Source organism: Aphelocoma coerulescens, chromosome 22 (genome assembly GCF_041296385.1).
Source record: "Aphelocoma coerulescens isolate FSJ_1873_10779 chromosome 22, UR_Acoe_1.0, whole genome shotgun sequence".
NCBI lineage: Eukaryota > Metazoa > Chordata > Aves > Passeriformes > Corvidae > Aphelocoma > Aphelocoma coerulescens.
In genome coordinates, this window is record NC_091035.1 from 5001399 (window position 1) to 5024355 (window position 22957).

A 22957-nucleotide genomic window follows, 5' to 3' on the forward strand; every position below is an offset into this window, starting at 1 on the left:
CAGACTCTCTGCCAATGGCAGGGGCACAGCAGACCCTGCTCCCACCATGCAGGCAACATTCTTGTGGCAGACTGCCGCCCCAAAGGAGATTTCAGCCTCTGATGGGAAGTTCTTGAAACAAAGCCCTCATTTTCCACAGGCTGTGAGGCTCTCCGGGATGGGGCTTTACTTCGGAAGCCACGTGCTGGAGAGCTCCTGGACCCTGCACGTGGGTCTGTCTGCAGTGAGAAGCTCTCAAGAGCAGAGGAGCTGCCAGCTTGCCCCACTTCCCTTCCAAGGAAGAGATTCAAGCATGGTTTGGACACCTACAGACTGCCCAAAGGGAGCAGCTTATCCGACAGGCTGCACGCTCAGAGGCTCAGATGGGATTACTGGGGAAGAAACAGTAATAAAAAAATGTCTGTTCCTTTGCAAAACAGGGATTTTAAAAGCACTTGCTAAAGGCACTGGAAGACGTTTTTCCTCACTGGGTCTGAGGGAACTCTTTCTCCTTGGCAGTGCCACTGCAGCGTGCGGAGCTTGGCTGGGATGGAAAAAAGAGCCTCTGCGCCAGGGAACAGCGGTTTGCAAACACAACTCTGGCCTTGGGGTGGAGGGTGGCTTTAATTACGTGTGTATGTGTGTCCTTTTTAAGGGTCATCCAGCATGATGCAGTGAGAAAGGAGGAGCAGCCTCTGAAACACAGTGGAGCATTTTCTCTGCAAGGTTTCTGGTGTTGGGGCGGGGGAAGAAGAGTTTCACTGTGGCTTTAGAGAACATTTGAGCTGAGACCTTGCATGTTCACCCAGCAATCCCTCACTGCTGGGCCCATCTATAGCCACAGGGAGCTCAGGGATCCATCCACTGCTTCCCTGGCACTGCACAGAGCAGTGATCGCAGTCAGTGCAGCTCCATCTGCCCGCAAAGGGAAGGAGCCCGTTATTTCCATTTTTACTCTGTCACTTTTCAGTTATTTGTGCTATTCTCACTGCACACCTGGGTTACCTGCTTATGGAACAGCTGATTAAAGCAGGACCCAGCTCTGGATGGCAGGTGTTTGGCTGATGACGCCAGACCAACCGCTGCCTGTGAGTCGGTGACGAGCCAGCTTCAGCCTGGCACAGCTCCAGTGCATCACCCCCTCATCCTGCACAGCATTCACAGAGCTCCACACCAGGCACACCAGGCTGGCCTCCTCTCTTGTCCAGAACTAATCCTCCCCACTTGCTCAACTGCTCTTCCCAGCCTTACATTTCCCAGCAGCGGTCAAAGCAGAACACAGACTGCCAGCAATGTAAAAAATTAACTGAGGGATGGAAGATGAATTTTTGTATAGCATGAAAGAAAACTTTCTTCCGTTTTAGTTTTAACGATTTAGTTTGTAACTGAACTACAAACTGGAGGCCAGACAGGCAGAACTCAACAGAAGAAATGCTGGAGCAAAGAGGATAAACATTATTGGGAAGATAAACTGAGTCACAAAAGGATGATATTTTATTTTAGGATTTAAGATTCATACTTCAGACAAGCCCAGGCTGTAGCAAGCCTGAGTGTCCCAGAGGTGGCACATCCCTGTCCCACAGACACCCCACAGCAGGGCAAAACTCAGGTTCTCTCCCAGGACAAAGTACGTCTTAGACTGAGCACTTATACACATGCTTGTAACTTAAACTGGAACTCATTGTAACAATCAGCATCTGACATTTTAAAATGTAAAGTGTATCCATGAACTGCACAAGCACCCATCTCTCTGTTCTGGGAACACTACGCTAGCAGACACACGGTGCCTGATTTAAGGAGACTTTTGTGCTCTCTCATTTCTAAACATCTCTTTGCTCCACATGACTCCACACAAGCACAATCCAGGATCTTGGGTGCTTTCTCCATAGTTTATACTTAACCCATTTCAGGTTTTAGTAGACTTTTTTTGTTGGGGAGCAGTACAGGAAATCTAAAGACAGCAAAGGCACCCACATGCAGCAGTTTGACTGCGAGTCTCACTTTTTACATGACCAAAAAATACTTCAGGAATTGCCAGTTACAAGAAGCCAGTAAGGGACCTGAGTTTGTAAATTTTCAGCAAACACATTGCCTGGCTTCCTGCATCTCTTCAAACTAACCTGATGCTCTCACTTTGTTGAATGATCACAGATGAACCAGCAGTGAAATGCAGGGACACATAAAGCAGAGCTAAATTCAGCCCAGGTCCTGAACTGCCCCAGGTCAGCTCTCAAACTGCCCCAGGCACCAGCTCTGAGTTGGGAAAAGGAGACCCCAAGCAGCAGCTCCACAGCACTGACCTTACCTGATCTCGTAGTGACAACACTGCTGCAGCCAATGTCTCAGGCCAAGGGCATTGCAGAACTTGTTGCTTGCCCCGAGCTCTTACACCTTCCCCTGCACTCAGGACACAGCTGGGGCTGCAGCACCTTCTCAGCTCTCAGCAGTTCCTCACCCAACAGGTGGGTAGAAAATCACTTTGATTAAAACCACCTGGGAGCTGCAGCCAGGGCTGGCTGAAGCAGCAGGAGCTTCCCAGGAAGGGCACCTGCTCTCCCTGCAACCTGCTACAGCTGCTGCATGCGGGTGGGCATGCAATCATGGAATCAGTAAGGTTGGAAAAGACCTCCAAGAACATTGAGTCTAACCCTTGGCTGAACACCACCATGTCAACTAAACCAAAGTGCCACATCTATCATTCCTTGAAGCATTCCAGGGACTGTGACTCCACCACTTCCCTGGACAGCCTATTGCAATGCCCTGGGACCATCGACAGCCTCCAGGGCAGGCTCCCCCAGCACACCCACAGCCCGTCATGCTGCAGCAGCCCCAAAAGCACCAGTGTGGGTTAGGAAACAGCATCTCTTTATAAAAAGGGAGGTTAGGGGAATCATATTTAATGGATTAATTTGGCAATTTTAGCAGCAGTGTTCTCTCTGCTAGAGCCAATCCTCTGCTGTGCTGCACCCAGAAAGGTGAGGCAGCAGGGACAGAGGCTCCCTGCCCTATCCCAGCGGGGCTTTTAGGGGCACTGTGGGCACTCACAGATAACCAGCCTTTCAGCTCATCATGTCCTGACTCCATTCCCCACACGGCTGGATACGTCAGCCCTCTCCATCATTTCACCTCATCAATCTGTGATGTTAAAGCCCATGGTTTATTTATTTCTTTACTTCACTAATAAAGCACATTATCTACAATGATTAATTTTGCAATAAAGAAACAACACTACTACAAATGGTGGTCTAAGACAACCTAGGGGGACTCTACAAAGTTCACATCCTAAATCCACCTCTCTGTTAGCTGTGAAACATCATTCCTCAGAGTACTTGGCTTGTTCATGGAATTCTACAACTAAGTCTGTGGCTCTGTCCCCATGTGGGGAGCAAGCACCACTCCCAAGCTAAGGAATAATTAATTTACCAGTTTTGAGTGGGCTTGGTTCAAACCTCAAAAATGAGGATTTGTTATTTCACGTAACTGTGATATAACAGGATTATCTCAGACCTCAGATATTCATTCTCTTAGAGTATTGGTGATGGATGAGAATACTAAAAATGGAAGGAGGAAAGATAATGAATGCAGAGTGGTATAGGTCTATGAAAAAGAGAACTAGTTCAATTAACAGAATAATGAATTTCAGCTTGGTCAATAAATGCAATCATTTGGGTGAGATATTATTTGTCTTTCATAAACTATTTGAAATCATACAAACATGACATTTCGATTAGGGCAAAAAAGACATATAATGATAGGGAGCCAAGTTGTCATAGATCAAAGAGACAAAACCCCAGACTGACGGGTCCCACAGCAAGGGCAAAGAGGGAAAGACAGAGACGATACATTCCCTGCGGCGCTCCGGAGGGACAAGTCCTTGGCCTTCTGCACTTCTGCACTCTTTGCCAGCAGCCTAAAGGAGCTATAAAAACATCACTGGTAAAGTGAGGGAGTAACACAAGCTGGAGGAGCTGGCCATGAGCTCCCCCCAGCCAAAGCCCTGGGCAGGCCAGCAACTGAAGCTTTGCACGGGCTTAAAATGGAATGATAGGTCTGGGCAGCAGCAGCTCAGGCCAGCTGTGCATGGGAACTGCCACAGCAGGCTGAGGATAGGGGATCTCAGCTGGACGCTGCTGTGGACAGGGGCCTGCACAAGGCCAAAGGCACAGGTGTGGGCAGAGAGCCCCCTCTGCCCCTGGTCCCCATGCCCAGTGCAGCAACACACCGGGCACAGTGCAGAGACTCAAAGGCTACCTGGGTGCAGCACAGCACTGGGCAAAAAGGGCTCAGTTGGCACAGCAATGCCAAGGCAGGCACCCAGTGTGACATTACAAGAGATGCTGATGAGGGAGGGCTCCAGCCCATCAAGGCACCACAAGGAAACAGGGTTAAGGCTTAAACTAAGCAGGTTAAGACTATAATGGGGTTTTTTTAGAGTGAGGGCAATTAGCTACTAGGAATTCTTATCAGAGTTTGTAACGGGTTCTCCACTACTCATTTATTAACTTTGATCATGAGGATGGGATCTCTGTCTAATCAGCCAGCTCTGGTTCATACAGGAATTCAGGGCAATCCTGCAGCCATGAAGATAGGAGTGACATGGTCACAAGGGTCTTTTCTGCAAGCATGCAAGCTCTTAACATCACCTCACACCCCTCTGCTTGCCCTCTTTACCTGCTATTTTAGCTGCTATTTCAATGGTTGTGCATATCTGTACAATAACAGGTCTTTAGACATTGCAGACATAAATCGTGTGTGACCTCAGCCACTGTTTGGTGCATATGCATCACATGCTCAGGCGATCAGGCAAACGCCGGCAGCGGGGATGTGGGAGGGCTGAGATCAGTGAGGGAGCTCTGAGGAGCAGGATGGAGGAGCAGGAGGGTTGGCTCCAGCATCCCTGCTGCAGAGTAGCGAGACCGAGCCGCTGTACCCGACTGCCAGGTCCAGACAGCGGCTCTCCCGCCACCCAGCACCTCACTTGAAAACGGATGGAAACGTCGGGCAGTCGGGTGATTTCATCTTCTTCATGAACTTCTTGAACTCTTTGTTCTTCTTGTCCCACTTGTAGATGGCTGTCAACAGGTACTGGGTCTTCACCTGGCGGCCCATGATGAGGAAGTAGTGGCTGAGGTTGTCCAGCTGATGGCAGGGACAGTCTGCCCCATTTTTTAGGAACAGCACCAGCTTCTTCAGGTTCTTCTTCCGAATGGGCCCCAGCTTCAGTGCCTTCCTCTTCCGTGGAATGATCATCTTGTCCCCATTCTCCTTTTTCACTTCCTTTATGGTCATCTTAAGAGCTGCAAAACAAGACAGGAGAGGGGAAAAACAAAACTTCTAAGCAGCCTCCACTGGCAAAAAGCCTCTGCTGAGTGAGGCTGAGAGGGCAGCAGTGCCATGGCCCCAGGACAGCAGCAAGGCCCTGTCCCACTGCAGACACACAGTGCCCCACTCCACTCCTGCATTCCCCTTCTCCCTGTTCTGCTCCTGAATCCTCCTGCTCTATGGCATCACCCTGGCCATGATTTGGCCCACTATGACACTCATACCCTTGCACCCGAGGTGGAGCTGCCCCATACCCAGGAGAGCACCAAGGTAGAACACTGACATCTTTGTTCCCCTTCCTCCAGCAAAGCACCCAGTACTTTCCATTTGAGAGGGGACTTGTTCAGCTGCCAAGCACAAATGTTAGCTGAGTAAATTAGGTGACTCCCCTGCTCTAGAGGCATGGAGAGACTCTTGAAAGGATCATTTAAAAGGTCAATTTGGCTTCTCAAGCATTTGTTTGCAGTCACGACAGCCCTCAGGTGCCTGTGAAACAACTTTCCAAGCACTGGATGTCTCTGCATCAGACCTGTGGAGACCCCAGCATGCAGTCATGTGCCTGCACCTTCCCTGGGAGAAGGGGAGTTGGTCTGATGCAACTTCCATGGGAAATACTCTCCCTCTTTGGGTTCAGCAGTTTCCTGAGCTAATTGCAGTACCCTCCTCCCCGCCCTCCCTCCTCCCCCCCCAAAATAAAAAGGTTTTTTGCCATGACCATGAAGAGGAATTTTGCATACATGGGAAAAATGATGAAAATGTGTTGTACATTAAAACATCATTTCTGTGCCATTTGGCTCTGCCTTGTTTTTGGGGAAAAGCACATACGGCCAAAAATTGCTAACATATTTTCATCGTTTGGGAGTTTAACTTCAGAGCTGCAGATAACTAGTGCTCAGAGAGGTGATTTGTTGGCTGCTGTCCCTTCTCATTAGAGTCTCAGGGTGGTTGCAGGCAGTCCACAAGAACCTCTGGCTCTGGCAGGGAGAAGGGTCCCCACAGCATCATTCCTTGAAGTCCTGCTCTGCTGGAACACGTAGCAGCAAACACATGTTGCTTCCTGGATGGGAGCACTGCTCACTGCTCCAGATGCAGATGGCAGCAGGACAGCACGATGACAATCCCAAGCAGGCAGCAGAGACTCAGTATCACCCTCGAGCTCCCAGCCACTACCTTGGCAACAGGAGCAATGGTGTTTGTCTGTCCCTGTGCCAAAAACATCGCTTGGGTTTGCCAAGAGCCCTGTCATGTTACACTGTCATTGTACAGGAAAGTAATCTAGGACTGGAAACCTAAGTGAAATTTTCATTCCATCTGTTTTCCAAATTCAGGAGCTAAAGAGACTCCAGCTTTAAGGAGCTAAAGATGCTGAAACAGATCAGTTTGCAACAAATCTGGAAAATGAGGTAAGTAGTTTTCAAGCAGCTCTAAGCTCCATGACATCAACTGGGCAGCCCCTCAATGCGAGCCCCACTTCCTTTATCCATGCTGACTTAGAGCCCTTGCACTAAGCACACAGGTGGCTGGGGCAGGAGGGATGGTGACACAACCATTACAATGGCACAATAAAAGACTTGCAAAATGGCTTGTTTGCAAACTGCTTTGCTGAGATCACTGCAAAGCTTTATCCTCATAGCTCGAGGAAGAGAAGGATCAGCCAGCTGGTGGAGGTGCTGATCTACTCCAAGTATCATACACCATGGAAGACAAAGAAGGCCTGGTAATCCTGTGCTGTGGGAGCTCGCAGCTCCTCCCTTCCCTGCACACAGCAGTTTGTGAGCCAGCAATGCAGGTTCATGGGAGCTGCCCAGGGGAACCATAAATCCAGATGTAAACCAAAACCTCATCCAAACCTTGCTCGTGCAGAGCAGCACACAGAGCCAAGATGGGACAACACCAAGGGGGATGAAGGAGGAGGCTGACCAGAGTGCAAACAGTTTGTGTCAGGCTCTGTTCCTCCCAGCAGCAATGTCCTTGTCACCAGCAAGAGCCTGTGGTGCTGCCCAGGTAAACACAGCCTGGCTCAGGGACACCAAGCTTCATCTGCCTTTGGTGTTGCAGGCTGAGCAGCCACACAAGCATGATGATCTTTGCTCAGCCCTCATTCCTCTGCTGTGACCTGGCTCCCCAAATTTCCTTTGTTCACTTTACTTGGGCCATATTCCCTAAGCTCCAACCCACATTCCAGGTGAGATTCCCAGGTATGAAAGCTGTGTTCCATGGTGGCAGGCTGGACACACAGCTTTGGCACATCCCATGCACACCAGGAAAGCGGTGCCTGAGGGTACGTTCGTTCTGATGCACATCCCACTCTGAGAGCTCACCACCACGCAGTGGGAGGCAGCCTCCAACTTATGGCTTTCCTAGAACACGGCATTGGGCAGGGGAGACCATGGTGCTGCAGCAGCTTGCCTGGCATCTCCCCAACCCTGGGAATGCCGCTGCAGCAGGCAAAAGGCTTGAGCAGGATGCTTTGAGTCTTGGCTCCAAGACCCAGCTGAGCTGCCAGAGCAAACAGCTTCCTCACTGGGAACCTTGGCCTTTCCACTCCCCTCATGCCACACCAAATCTGTCTCAGCACCAAGTGGGAGAAGGGCCAGAATCGCCTCTGAGATCCCAGGACACGCTTGCTCAGACAGACTAAATCTTCAGCTGTGGCTGCCAGGCAGGAGCTGACCCCAGGGGAGTTATCCTCAGCAGGAGCATGTGCCACCTTTCCAGTCCAGCAGCTGCACTGCAACCACAGGCTGCTTCGGCATCAGCTGTGGCACTGGCGGCAGCACCAGCCCCTGCCACTCTGCATGCCACAACGGCTCAAGAGGGCTGCAGGATCAACATGCCACCCACAAGCCTTCTTACCATTTACTTTCATGGGACACACACATGTTCCAGCACAACCTTCTCCAAGGATGGCACTGTACTGGGGTAGTCGCCAGCTGAAAGCAGGAGCCCCTGTGCTCTGTTCACAACCCACTACCACGCACCCTTCCTGTTCCCCACCGGCACCTCCACCCCTCTTTTTCAGCACAGGACAGCCTGGGACCAGAATGCTATCTCTGCTGTTCTCCTGCCTGCACGGGCAGGGGCCCCACTGCAGCACCTCATGTGCAGGAAAGGGAACGTGAGAGAAGGGAAAGCTCCACTGTTCCTTCAGCCTCATTTTTCCTTCCTTTAGAAATCGCTGAGAAGGAAGAAACCTGCCAGAAGACACATTAGGGCTGTAACAGGAGAAGGCTGCAGGCAAGGACCTGTCAGTCACAGAGAAAAAATAAACAGCATGTATTGATTGTTCTGCAGTCCCCAGTGCCACAGAGCCCGTTCAGCAGGATCCCCTCAGACCCCAGAGAAAGGGCAGAAACAATAAATAAAATCACTAAGAGAAACAGAGCGTGGAATGAACTCCTGGAATAAGAAACGAGCGCTGGCTGCAGCCCAGGGCAGCTGGGGGAGGCGGCTCTGGGGGCACTGGAGACCAATCTCATGCTTCCTCTCACATCCATCGCTGCCCCAGCACACCAGCACTACACTAAAATTTACACCACAGTTACCCCTACATACCTACCTACAGCCCCCGTGCTGCTCTGTGCTCAGGCCAGGGTTCTGGCACCCCTTGCTGACATCCACCCCAAAGTTGTCTTACTCTCAGAGAAGTGGCCAAGCTGCCTCAAACCAGCACCCTAGAGCCCATGTTCATCCTTGTTCAAACAAAGGCAAACTCAGAGTTCTGTTGGACCATGAGGCTGGCAGTCTCCTAGCACCCCTCCAACCCCCAGCATCTTGTCCAAGATCCTCTCCTGCCTTGTTTGTGTTCACAGCTCACCACAGCTCTCTTCCTGCACTGTACTCTAGATGGACACCAGGGCTGCTACACAGCCACCTCCAACACTGGCACAGCCACATATCCACAGTGGGCAGAGTGCTCCTCAGCTCTTGTCTGTAATAAGCTGCTGGCATGCAAGAGAAACCTGCAGTAACAACACAGCAGGAATCAGTGCAAGACCTACCAACAGCTGCCCCATGCAGCACATGTTAGTTTAAACATTTATTGTACATGTCTGGCTTTGATGAGGATCTGTAACCTGTCAGCTGCCAGTGTTTACCTTGGTGGACGTGCATGAGAAACCTCAGTCTGAAGGTCTGGGAGTTTATAATAGTGCCAGATAAACAGCTTTCCTTGAGAAATCACCCCATGACAGTAACCCCCCAAGACTAAACAAAGATCCAAGGGCCATGCACTGTGGTTTGGCAAAAACTTCCTGAAGCCAATGCCTTCTCCACTAGCCATACCCTCTGCTGAGATGTCCTTCTCACCCCCACACTGCCTTCCCTTACAGGGCACAGGTAGGACCTGCATTGCATCCTATCCCGTGCTCCTGCTCTCCAGCTGGCTACAGATGGGCCACATCTGCCAAGAAATATTTCCATCCTTTGGACACTGTCACCACCTTCCTTCCCAATAACAACTTACACTGTGGGCAAGTCACTGTCCCAAGCTGCTCTGCCAAGGTAGGGAATTCTTCTGCTTTGGCCTCTGCTCCCCGTTGTTTAACTGTCCCAGAGCACGGGAGGATATTTAGCAGCAGAAGATGATGACAACCATGCGGTTAAGTTTGTATTTCCCTTCCCAGCACTTGCCTACCAGCAGGACATCACCTTGGCTCACTCCTTGCACGCCTCTGGCAAGGGGACAGGTATTGCAATGGCCCACCAGCACCAGATCCACTGCTGCCACCAGCCAGTGCCCCTTGCTCCTTCTCTGGGATGGAGGTCCCCAGGCTACAGCCCCTGGACCGGGGCAATGCCTCTGCATCACTGCAAGCCCAGGCAGGCAGCTCCTATCCAAACCAGGTATGATCCCAGAGGCTGTTTCTCCCTCCCCACCAGCTGGGAAACTCCCTGCAGTCCCTCCCTGTGTGTGCAGTGGGGAAGGGGCAGCTCTGATTCAGCTCCCATCACATGCCCGCCCAGAACAGAGCTCTGAGCACCCCAACTCTGAGCGCTCAGCACCTCCCACTCCCCAACCAGGCCACGCACTGAATGTCTGCTTCCATTCCCCAGCCAAGCCAGAAGTATGCACATTCCTGGGAAACTATTACATGGGTGTTCCTGTTGATGCTTTTCCCTGTTAGAAAAAGCCTGAGCTGAACTTAGAACTTCTGGCATACCAAACCTGCAGGAGAGTTGAGAATTCATTTCCAGCAGAAAGGGTAACACACCAGCATGCAGAGCAGGTTTGGGTTTGCATAAGCACGCTCCGGTACAGGGCACATTCAAGTGCTAATCCCCCAGGAATGCACACCTTGTTCAATATGCCTTTAATAATCTTCCGGGAAAGTTACATACACCAGCAAGGATGTCAAAACCAGTTAATTCTGGGTTTGATCTGAGAAAGCTAATATATTTCCTTGTGATAATCTTTTTTTTTAAAATGAAGTTCAGTTTACCTCTGATTGTCTGACTCACTCACTCATATTTAGGACAAAGCTTTCAAGCAGCTTTGCATTTTTTAACTCGCTGCTTGGCCCTAGCTAGATAAGGATTGGCTTTGGATTTTTACACCTAGATTTGACAAGAGCAGCATCACTTTGCTCAAAAGAAACACAACAGTTTAAGCAATCTGGGGAAGAAGGAGGCTGGTTTGCTTCTTCATGCTTGCAAGCAGAATACTGGTCCATGCTATGCATCATTTCTGCAAGCACACAAGAGCTGGAACACCAGGGTTGAGTTAAAAACCTCTCCCCACCCCAAGATCACTAAAGAACCAACACTACAACTTTTGCCCCATCCCCAGCCCAATGTGCCCAGGAGGGGCAGGAGAGATGCCCTGCACTGCCACTCGGGCCATGGAGGGTGTGGGCACTGCCACCAGAACTTGCCATCTCTGTTCCTGGGTGTGCACAGCTGCAGGAGCTGGACACATCCCAGACCCATCCAGTCCAGACCCCTCCCAATGCCCACCTCTGCATACCCACACTGACATCTAGAGGACACGTGCCTGGCCTTGGGGACAGATCGCAGGCCACACCAGCAGTGCCACAGGCAGGGAAACGTGGCAGTCCCAATCCAGCCCACACAGGAGCCACGCTGCCCCGTGCCCACCTGGGAAGCCTTCGCGTGCCTAGAGTGCTCCTTCTTACCAAACTCACTGGCACAGAGGTGCTCCACAATGGCCTCTGACTTCATCTCGTTGTCACAAGGTGGACACACAGTTGTTCCTGGCAAGAGGAAAGAAATTAAGACAATTGAGAGGTGGCGAGAAGCCAGCACAAGTAGTACCACAGAGCCAGACTGCCCATGCTGTCAGACTGCCACCCTCAAGGGGGACACGTGCCCATGCACCCTCCCACAGGCTCCCAGCTCTGTGGGACAACGCCCTACTGGGTGTAAGGAATCATCCACTGGCTTACATGGCAGCACTGGCCACAGGTAGCCTTTTGCCAGCCCCACTCCAATGCCGTCAGTGACCCCAAGGCCAGCCACAGGCAGGGGTAGGCAGCTGCTAAGAGCAAAAGGACAGCACTGGCAAAGAGAGGAGTTTTCAGGGCCAGGCACTCAGCTGAGGGGAGCCGCTTGCCAAGGGGCATGGCCCATAGCCTGCTGACGTTCCCTCCCCATGTCATGCCAAGGCAGGCACACAATGCCCAAACCCTGGCACAGCAGGAGGATGCTGTCCAGAGATGGCTCAAGTGCCAAGGGACTACCCTGGTGCCAGGCAAGGGGGTTCAGGACTGGGACAGCCCAGTTCAGTGCAGTGTTCCCCTCGGTACTAGAGATCATCCCACAGACTGCCCAGGCAGTGCTCAGGAAGCCCCTCACCACCCTCTCTCCTGCTTTGCCCCAGAGCAGCACTGGCTGGGGACGGACCCGCACAGCTCTTGCGGATGCCACCACCACCAGGACTGGTCATCCTCTCTTTTGTTTTGAGCCCAGGGCAGCCTCATGGCTCCAGCAGAGCAGAGCCATCTCTGCTTGCCAGTCGCTGGCAGTGGCCAACCTCTGTCTCTCAGGAAACGCCAGCCCAGGGGATTTCACTGGGATCTGTCCTGGGAGGAAAGCTCACTTCACCCAGAGAGTAAGAATCTGTTTCCAGGTTCCCATCTGCAGCTGGAGCAGAGACCACCCAGCAGCACAGACATAGACTTGAGCTACTGGCAGATTAATTTATTGAGCTGGGAGATGCTGCTTGTTCCTGGTCCAGCAAGACGGAGGGTTCTTCCCACACAAGGGAGTTATTCTCAGGGACAACACTACAGCAAAACATCTGCCAGTCCCTGCATGTAAACTGAGCACTCATGGCCTTCCAGCCCTCAGCCAGGCCAGCAAACCCACAGCATTGCTGGACCAAAAAGGCAGAGAGGTGTCCCAGAAAGAGGGGTGCAGAGCCAGCAAGGCTGGCGAGGGAGGCACAGCCACGACCATAGCATCATGTCTCCTCAGCCACAGATGCCCCATCGGGATTCAGGCGAGACATTTGTTTTCTGTGGCTTGTTCTTCCCCTTTCGCCACCCCCAAATCTGTTCTGTGCCAAATGCTAATTCCCAGGGACATGCACCATGACTTTATTAATCACACATGCAGTGCAACTGGCCTTCCACTCGCTCCTTTGTGCAAGTCACAAGTCAGCCTTCACAGCACCAACATCCACCTCCACAGTCCCACTCTGTACCTCTGAGAGCTGCCTATCATCTGGATAACCTCTTCTTCCAGAACCCTAACATGCAACTGCCACTATCACCATCTAATTCAGAGTGACACAGGGAGAAGCCAGCCTCTGGAGATATGATGACATCCCTAACACTTTATTTTTAAAATCAGCAGTCAGAATATTTCTTTCCAGGCTGCCCATTTAATGAGCTCATGACAAGGGAGAGAGGGTGCTCATAGGAAGGTGACACAGACCCAGCCTTCCATCTGTTGCAGAGCCAGCAGTTCATCACTGTGCTGGGGACCACCATCAGGAACAAGCGGGGGGTACCTGCCGTGCCAAGCACTTCAATCTGCCTCAACAGCTGGAGTGCACATGAGGAGGCTGACCAGGCCTGCACCAGCCAGACAAACACAAAAGCCACCGCTGCATCCATTCTATGAGCTTTCCAGGCAGCCAATTAAAAAATAAAAAAAAAGCAAACAAAAATGGAAAATAATACTCATTGTTCCCTGGTGCAAATACAGGCTTTGTTCTAGCTATGCTCCAGCAGCCCCTGAACAGGCTGTAACACACCCAAGGTGGCAGGGACCCCTGCCTTGCTGTGCCAGGGCCCAGAGCCAGCAGCCATCCTGTGGGCTGGACCTGGGAGCCCCTTCCACAGGCAGCAGCTTTGCCCATGCACAATCCCCCTGCCCTAACTTGATCAGGTTGCTCAGAGTCTCACCAAACCTGACCATGAATGTTTCCAAGGACAGGGCATCCACCACATTTCTAGGTAATCTGTGCCAGTGTTTTACAACTCTCACTGCAAAAAACTTCTTCCTTATATCCAATCTAAATCAACCCATCCTTCAGTCCTGCCTCCTGCCAGCCCTTTCACAGCACAACAGGACTGCAGGAAGCACTGTCCCCTGTCAGTGGGATGAGAAATTGTCCTCCGCTCTGGGTAACCACATCACACTACAGTCAGGAACACAAATGCTGGGGGCCAGCCAGCTCCTGCACAGCTCTGTGCCCCAAGGAAACTGCTGTTCTGTGGAGCCACAGCTACCTGAAAACTGCAAGCCCTCCCATCCCTCCTGAGGCACTACAGCAGACATCTCCAGCCCATCCTCGGGGCCCACTGCAGGTTGGCTGGGGCCCATCTGCTGCAGCTGACGGCTCAACTCCAAGCACAACCTCAGCCTGCCTCCAGCTCACTTGTTCCCTGCTGACCATTTTCCAATGCCTGGCTGTAGAGCCAGCTTACTCCAGGGGCAAGAGAAGGAATGTGTAATGCTGTATTAATCTGCAACTCCCCTGATGCATCCTGCGGGCCTGCAGGCTTTACCGCCTGTGCTTAAGGAGAAAGGAATTCAGCAGGTCAGCTCTTTGAGAGGCAGAAACAAATTCCAATTTCAAGGTGTTAATGGGGAAAAATACTGAAAGGGTTTGTTCTTATTAGTACCAAGAGAAAAGGGGGAGACACTGCTTAGTTCTGACCCTCTTTGAATCAACAGGAAACACCCTGTGCCCAAGAGCAAAGGGGCTCCAGGACTTGGTGCTGACAGAAAATGTGGGCAAACCATGGACAGGGTACACACAGCAGAACCCAGGTGGAAGAAAGTACCCAGCCAGCCCAGGGACAAGGACTGAGCTGCAGGTCACCCAGAATAACTCTGCGTCTGCAGGAGGTGGCAGTACCAGAGCCAAAGTAACGGGTACCTTATGGGCCATCAGCAGATCCTCTGTGGCATGCAGGAGATCCGGCAGTGCTGGTTCACATCACAGCAGTGCTTGCAATTGACTTGGAGTTTTCTTTTTTCACTCCAAACTGTTTGAGGCACCAAAAGAAAGCAGCAGTGTCCCACCCCAGTGCTGCCTTCAAGACAGGTCCAAAAGGTTAAGAGAAAGTTGTTAAACTACACAACAGAAAACCTGGCAGATGCTGCTCATTTAGAAAACTGTTCCCAGGTCTTGGCTCATTAATGTCTGTAAAATGAATGAGCTGCACACAGCTCAGACTCTATTTCAGACCCTGGAAGGGGCAGCTCAGACCCAGCTGCCCCAGGAGCACGCTTGGCTGCAAGTCCCTGGGGAAATAAAAGCAACCTTTGTACCTACAACACAGGACATAGCTGCAGTCTTGACCAAGGGTCCAGGTTCACATAGGACATATTAATTTAGAGTATTCCTGGAAAACAACGAGGTTTCTCCAGCAATCGCATCAGTAAGGACAAGCCATGCCAAGGAAGCCAGTATGGCTGTGCTGCCATCACTGTGAGGAGAGGCTGGGTCCCCGGCAATGAGCTCAGTCTCCTGCCCCCCCGCCCCTCCCCCGGCACTGGCACAAGCTTCACATTCCACCTGCCTCTGGATGTCATTGCCGAGATGTGACATGGGCTCCTGTGTACAGCTCCTCTGGGTACTGAGCTTGGGTGTCCCCCCCGTGCCTGCCACCCACAGCCACTATGCCACTGCTTCACTGCCCTCCGCATGCCCCTGCACAGCTCCCAGAGACACCTCAGGGTGCCACCCCTCTGCTGCAGGATGCACTCTGTTCCTGTCCTGTATCAGAAGGGCTCCCTCAAGTATGAGTCCTTTCAGGATGGGCAGGACGACATTGCACAGACCCTGCCGGCTGGGTTAGTCCTCCCAGTCGAGCACCCCATACAGCCTTTGTCCATACAGGTAACTGCAAAGGGCAGACGACCCTCCAGACACAGCGCAGAAGCCACGGAAACCACTCAGCCCCACTCCTCGCCTGTCCCCGAGCTCCTCCCCAGTGCCGGCACTTTTCCCCCTGTGGAATCAGGAGTGACAATTCCTTTCAATGAGGCTCTGCTCGCCAAAAAGCACTGTACTCTCTTAGAGCCCTCTGCCATCTCCCTCTACAAACATCCCTCCTGCCAGCCTCTCACAGTGCTCCAATAGCAAACGCCGAAGTGACACCAGGATATTTATTTATTTTCAAGTTTCCAGGAACAAGCCAGACTCACTGCAACTTGAACAAGCCAGTCTGGCACCACAGAAACGTGCTGCATGCAATGGAAACAAACATGAACCACGTTCACTTTCCCTAGTCGTTTTTGGGCAGACTCTTCCTCCCTCTCCAGCCCACAGCCCACCCGAGGGCAGGGTTGGATCTCCACTGCACGCCCAGCCACCAAGCCGTCCAGCCTCTTGCCCTAGAACTGCACTGGACGTGGGGGATCTTGCCAGGACTACTGTCACTGTTGACTCCAGTCAGCCAGCACTTTCTGTGTCATGAGGACCATGCATTCTCCTGCTGCCCAGAGCTGCCCTGCAGGAGTCAGGCTCGGGAGCAGAACCAGGGCAGTGCGGTAACTGAGGATGGAAGGTCACACCCTGGTCCATCAGGGCTGGAGCCCAGCCCCAGTGCCTGTGCAGGGATCAGAACAGGCACAACCCCACCATGTCCCAAACAGCCTGTCCCAAGGCTCCAGGATAGGGATGAGGAGCTGGCAGGGAATCCCACCTTCCTTGGGACAGGAGAGCACAGAGTGCTCAGAGACTAGAGGAGGGCTGCTGCAAAGAAGAGTTCAGACGCGCTTCCTCCAGCCACAAGAGCCCCTTCAGTCCCATGTGGCCCCTCCTGGGCTAACACTTGCCCCGTCAGCTCAGAAAGGAGTGCCAGGAGCAAGGCTGCTGCACAAGCCATGCCTTACCTTTGGGCCTGGAGACCTCGGTGGCATTGGGAGCTGTCATAGCAATGCAGACGTCATCCTGGGGAAACTGGTCACACTTGAGCATCTCTGGCCAGAAGAAGCCAAAGAACTGCATGACAGGCTCACAGGAGTCACGCACGGCCTCGCAGAGCCAGCGGCAGGGGTAGACCGGCCGGTCCAGGCAGACGGGGGCAAAGAGGGAGCAGAGGAAGACCTGGGTGCCCACATGGCAATTCTTGTTGAGCAGTGGCACCCAGCTGCTCGCCTGGTGCTTCACCTCGGCCATGGTCTCGTGGTCCAGCAGGTTGGGCAGCACCATCTTGTCGTAGCCCACGCTGTGGCAAAGCCGCAGGTCGGCAGGGATGGCCACACACTGGTGGGGTTTGGCGTAGAAGCGCCCGCCAGGGTAAGGGCCCAGGTCTGACTGGTAGCTGACATAGTCGTACTCGCTGGCCACGCCACACGCCAGCAGCCCGGCGGCCACCGACACCAGCGCCCGCAGGGCGGCCCGACCGGGCCCCCCCACGCTGCCCATCGCCGCGACCCGCCGACGGTGGCCCCGACAGCACCGGACGCCGCTCCCCGCCGGGCGCCCGCTGCCGGCGGCCGCCCCCGGGGACTCTCCTCGCACCCCCGCCGGCGGCCCCTCCGCTGGCCCTACCGGCGCCCCCCGCTCGCTGCCCGCCGGACCCCGCCGGACGCCGCCCTCCCGCCGCCCTCCCGCCGCCCCGGCCCCGGCCCCGCTCTGGCCGCGCGCCGGCCGCGCCGCGGGTTTGTGAGCCCGCGGCAGCCAATCAGCGCCGCGCCGCCCGCCGCGCGCTCGCCCGCCGCTGTCAATCAGCGGCCGCGGGAGCCAATCCCGCCCCGCCCCGCCCCGCCCTGCCCGGGGCGGCCCCGACGGCCCCGCAGCCCGGCCCGGCCCGGCCCGGCGCCACCTGCAGCGGCAGCGGGCCCGGGGCCCGGCCCGGCCGGCGGCGGCTCGGAGCACCGAGAGACCGGGGCGCGTGCGCTCACCCCGTAGCACCGCTCGGCTGCATCCCCGGTGTGCCGGTGGGCGGCCCGAACCCCCCGGAGCCGTTCCCGGTCTCTGAAGCCGGGGCGGCTCTGGGAGGTCCCGGCGCTCCTGAGCGGCTGTTCCAAGGTTGCAGGTATTTCTGTGAACCTGGACTGGACCGTGTAGAACTCGTTTCCCAGTAGACAAATTCTAACAGGAACTATGGTATTGGAAAGAAAATTTTTTAAAAAAAGAAAAAAAAAAACACCAACAACAAAACAAAACCAAACAAAAAACAGGAGAGAGAAAGGGGGTCTGTTCTGTAAAGTGGTATCGCATCTGGGTACGGGGCTCCAGATGTGCCGGAGGAGGAGCAGGAGCTGCACTCCCTGTTCCTCCACAGCAGCACCAGCCCCTTGTCACCCTTACCTTGCTGTACTTCTCAGGGCTTGCAAAGGCTCTGTGAAAAACGAGGTTCACTCTCCTGTGAGAATTTAAAGGGTTTAATATAAAGACAATAAGAGACACATCAAATAAAGCAAAGGGGTAACGGCCGGGTGCCTTGGCGCTCTGCCAAGAGCACACCTGATGCTAGAGGTGAGTCCTTTTTATACCATTTTTACTGTCTGTTCTTTATTCATATTAAAACTTTTCCTGGAGCTGTTCTGCATGGCCACTCCTTGGTTCCGCCTTTTTAGGGCATGCATAGTCTTCTGCCTTGTGGTTTTATTTCTCTTGATTCTTGGGGTTGGGCCCGCTAGGCAAGAGTCGATGGTAGGGTGGATCTCTTAATATCTCCAGTCAGGGCTGATTGCAGCTTTGGGCCTCTTCGTCTCTCCGGGCAGAGTGGTGAGAGCGGCTCTGGACTCTCCTGGCCGCCCGTTCTCCAGGCGGAGCAGCCTTTGGGCCCTTTTGTTCCCTGGACAAAGTGTTGATTAGCAGCTCCTCGGGCCTCATCCTCTGTTCGCTTGGAGGTTATCTTCCTTGTCACACTTGCTAACATTCTTGCTAAAAAGAGAGAAAACTACATCCACACAGCAAAAAGCATTTCTAACATTATATAACATCTACCTTTATACTTTGCGAGAAGCCAATATTATAATACATGTTTATAACAGCTCGCTGCCCTCCAAAGCCAGGAGCTGGGTACATGGAGGACAGGCTGTGAGGCTAACCAGGTGTGTCAGCACAGGCCCTTGGTGCAAGCCTGACAGGAGAAGCTGGCTCCGTCCTTGTGCGCAAGCTCTGGCCATCAAGCAGCTCTGCCTCCTGTGTGCCCACAGGTCCCTGTCCCAGGGAGCTCTCCTGAGCTCTCCTGAGCTCCCTCCTCTGCAATCCTCCAAAGCTCCCCTTCCTGCTGCTGCCTTTGGCTCAAACAACTTGTACTATTTAAAACAGGAACTACACCTCAGTGAGAGGTAAATGGAAGAAGCTCTGCAGTTGGAAGCCTGAAAGAGCTACTTTCACGTGAGGGCCAGCAGAAGAGAGCAGCCAGTTAGCACCACAAATGAAGTGAAGAATTTAGCAGTAAACAAGGGACCCGCAGAATGAAAGAGGCAGTTGGATGGAGCAGGCCCTCTCCTGCTACTTGGGCTCAGGAAATGGTGGCAAAGCACTGATCACTGTTTCTACCAAGAAACAGCTGCAAAATGGACTTCTCATTCCTTGAAAAATTCTGACAGTATAGAATTTGCTTTTACCAAAACCAGTTAAGAAACACTGAAACATCTTTTGAGAATTTAGAAGATAGAGCTGTGTCCCAGGAAATAGGGGTAATGTGGAACAGGGCACTGATCTGCTCAATCAAGATTTACTCAAGCATCTTTATTTGCACCCAGGTGTTACATCCATGGGTACAAGTCTCTGGCTGGGAACTAAACTGTGCCAGTGCCTCTCCATTTTCCATGGCAAGATCACAGGAAAGTCTCAGAGCCTTTCTATTTGCAGAGCAGCAAATGGGTGTGTTTGACTTTGGCAGTGCTACGATCCTTCTGTTCCAGGCTGAGGCATGCAATAGGAATATTATAGGTAGGCAGGCAAGGTGGGGACTTGGGAAACTCTTGTTCAAAAGTTGGAGAGCTCTCCAAAGGCAACAGCAGTAACACCACAATAAAACTACAGTCAGGGTTCCGGTTATCTGCGGGTCAGCAAATACCACGTGCCAGCAGGTAAATGTCCTGTCATGGTCACTCCAGGGATATGTGCCCTGGAGCATCCCACACTGATTAGTGGGTTTTGCTGCAGTCCTGACACACTGAACAGTAGCTGCTGAGCCTGCCACAGTTCAAGGCTCTTGATCCAAACAGAAAAGCTACAGTTCAGCATGCCTTGGCTGCTAAATCTGACCACATGCATGGCCTGGACAGTTCCTCAGCTTGGCTCAGGGAAGGTCTTTTCTGGCTCCCTTCTCTCCTCTGTGGCAGATATCCACATTCATGACAACAGCGCCTGAATGGGAATCTAAGAGTAAATTGTAAACTGAAATACAATTGACCAGCAAATACAATTGCTGGCAAACCATTTTTCATTTAAAAAATATAAGAAACTAGGGAGAAGGAGGAAAGAACCCAAACCAAATGAAAACGCCAACAACTCTGGCCTAGGCCACTAAATTCTTTAATACACAATATAAGACCTCTTAGAAAGCAGCTGCCCAAGAAGGGCTGCTCTTCCAACAAACCTCTTCCAGACTGGGCGTGAACTTTTCTGCGCGAAGCCTGCGCAGCCATTTCCCTTCATAATTATGTAGCCCACTGCTTCTTAAATATCTGCCTTGTCTCTAATGTCATAGCCATTTATTGCTGCCTTTCCCACAGGGACTAATATTTTCTTATTGAATAACGAGAAGCTTTGCATCACACATCATTCTGGCTGTCCTGAGACCTCTCCTGCCCTGTGAAAAGCCCAGTCCAATTAACCGTGCCTATTCCTGGCTCCATTGTTCATCCCGGGAGGCTGCAGGACCAGGCGCTCTGCCCTCATCTGCAGCTCGGCATCCCCCTCTGCTCCATGTTCACCTGTGGTGGGTGCTCAGTGGTGACAGGGCAGGTGGCAGGGGACATGTCCCCGTGCTGCTGGCAGTGGTGTTCTCCCGCCTGTCCCGTCCTCCCTGCCCACACTGGGCACACTCTGCCCTGGCCACCTGGTGCTGGAATGTGCCTTTCCCTGCATGCTGCCCTGGGGAAACAGGCAGGCATGGGATAATAGAATATATTAGCCCTGACTCCATTCAGGCCCTGGCTCTTTATGAACAAAGCCTGCTAACTGAGCTGATTTTTGCCAAATGACTGGCTTTCGTGCATGAGCAGCAAAGTGGAGCCCCCAAGTACTCCCATGCAACAAGTCCTATTGCCCAGGGCTCATTGTTTTACTCCTGCACTTGAGGGCATGGAGGAGTCACGGCCTTGCCTGCCCTGGCATTTCTTCTCCAGTTTCCCACCCCTGCATTAGCCCCGTCTCAGCCCCAGCAGAGGCAGCAGTGATGGGGGAGATGAGACAAGCTGGCCACGGGTCCCTGCAGTCCCTGTCCCAGGGCTCACACTGTCCCTTGGTGCCCATGCCCCCTCTTTGGGGGGCAGATGGGATGCACCAGCAGAGGCAGCCCACCTGCCATGTCCCTACATGGAGAGCCCACCATGCCACCCCTGCAGCAGGACAGCTCCTGGACACCCCCAGGGAATGTTTCCTTTAGATTAGACCCCCCTCAGCCCACTGAGTGCTGATAGCCCCTGCCAGGATCAGTCCCCAGGGAGGATGTTGGTTTTGCCATGTTTGTTTTCTGTTTTTCTCAGCAGATTGCTCCAAGACTCCAATAACACTGATGCAGCCAGGAACACTCCCTCATCCCATGATAAGGGAATCTGCACAGGGAGGTTCTGCAGCTGTGGGGACCCGCTCTGATGCCTCAGCCAGGTGCCCAGTGCCCCGGGGCTGCAGGAGACACCTTCACCAAAAGCTGGCCGGCAGCAGGGCCAGGATCAAGGCATGCAACAATTCCAGCCAATGTCTTCTGTTTGTGTGAAATTAGCGCCAATAAATGCTATAACTATACGCGATCAACAACGGGTTTACTAGCTAACATATAAAGGACTAGGAGAGCTAATGCCTTCAGCACTGCTGAAACTCTTGACCGTCTGCCCCTAGTCCCAGGAGAGAACCGATGGCAAATGTTTACAGGGGCTTATAAATATTTATCCTGTAATAATTTGCTGCATTACAGCATATTCTTCTTCACAAGGCTCAGCTTTGCCCTGGGCCAGGTGCAGGCTGCTGAGAGGGTCTGTGGCATATATAAAGTTTGCCTGAATAACACACAGCAAGCGCTGGCATTCAATAAAACAGCAGCAGCCAAGCTGCATGCGTGAAAGGCACTGCAAGTCATTCCTTACCCAACAGAAGAAAAATGTGGCTGGGGAGCACAGGTGTGCAGGCACTCTGGTGTGGGTGCAAACCCCTACAGGGTTGCCAGACTAACCTGGGGAAATGCTGCAAGTCACTGGGGAGCTATAAAATCACACTGCTGGGCTGGTGTGATAGGAGTCTTGGCCCAAGAGTGACCCCATGCTGCCTGAGGACATGGGGACCCTCGTCTGCTTTTGTGAGGACCCCAAAGGAAGGGAGCAGGAGACTAGCCCACCATGAGGAAACATCTCCTCATGCTTCTTGCTTTGCGGCAATCCTATCTGCCCTCTCCCCTCTAAAAATTTTTGAGCCATCTGTCCACTTATTTATTTATTCTTCTCGTGCTAAATGATTTGCAAGAGCATAAGATGCCTGTGGTTTGGAAACCATGTGATAATCTCCAAGCAGGACCAGAGATGGAATTCAGAACTACTTTCTAACAGGAGTAAATAAGCAGATTGGAAAGGCTCCATTGTGTATATTCTAGGTTGCTATTTTCTTAACCCTGTTTCATTAAGATGGATGGAGTTTCTGCTTATTAGTAATTTGGCAAGTTCCTCTTTGTGTACACTCTGCACTTCTCACTAATGACGCTGTGCTTCAGTGATTAACAAAAGAGACTTCCAGCATAGTCAGTGAAAACACAGCCACGCACTTGGGGCACTGGGATGGAAACCCAACGTTCTGGAGATGCCATCTGTGGAAGACAAGGAACTGCAGGGAACCCAGCAAAGGAGAAGCTGCTGGTCATAAAACCTTTCCTGACACTCAAATAATTTTGACCTGAGGACACTGGTTCTTTGATTTACATGCATAATTGCAGAGCTGACAGAGCCTATAACAAAGTGATTCAGAGCCCTTCCTCTGCTGTTCTTAAGACACATCTGATGGAGATGAAGCTGGCACTGCTACTGCCTGGATTTACAGCTGGCCATTAAAGTATGTTTA

At 52.6% G+C, this 22957-nt stretch overlaps 1 protein-coding gene across 1 annotated transcript; it reads right to left on the bottom strand.

Moving 5' to 3' along the window:
* Positions 1-1451: 1451 nt before the first annotated feature.
* Positions 1452-17289, bottom strand: SFRP1 (secreted frizzled related protein 1). The gene is made up of 3 exons (XM_069035497.1): positions 16615-17289; positions 11436-11513; positions 1452-5276 (listed from the first exon to the last, which is right to left on the bottom strand). Exons 1-3 carry the CDS (start codon positions 17147-17149, stop codon positions 4954-4956), a joined length of 936 nt encoding a protein of 311 aa, XP_068891598.1. The 5' UTR covers positions 17150-17289; the 3' UTR covers positions 1452-4953.
* Positions 17290-22957: the final 5668 nt, after the last annotated feature.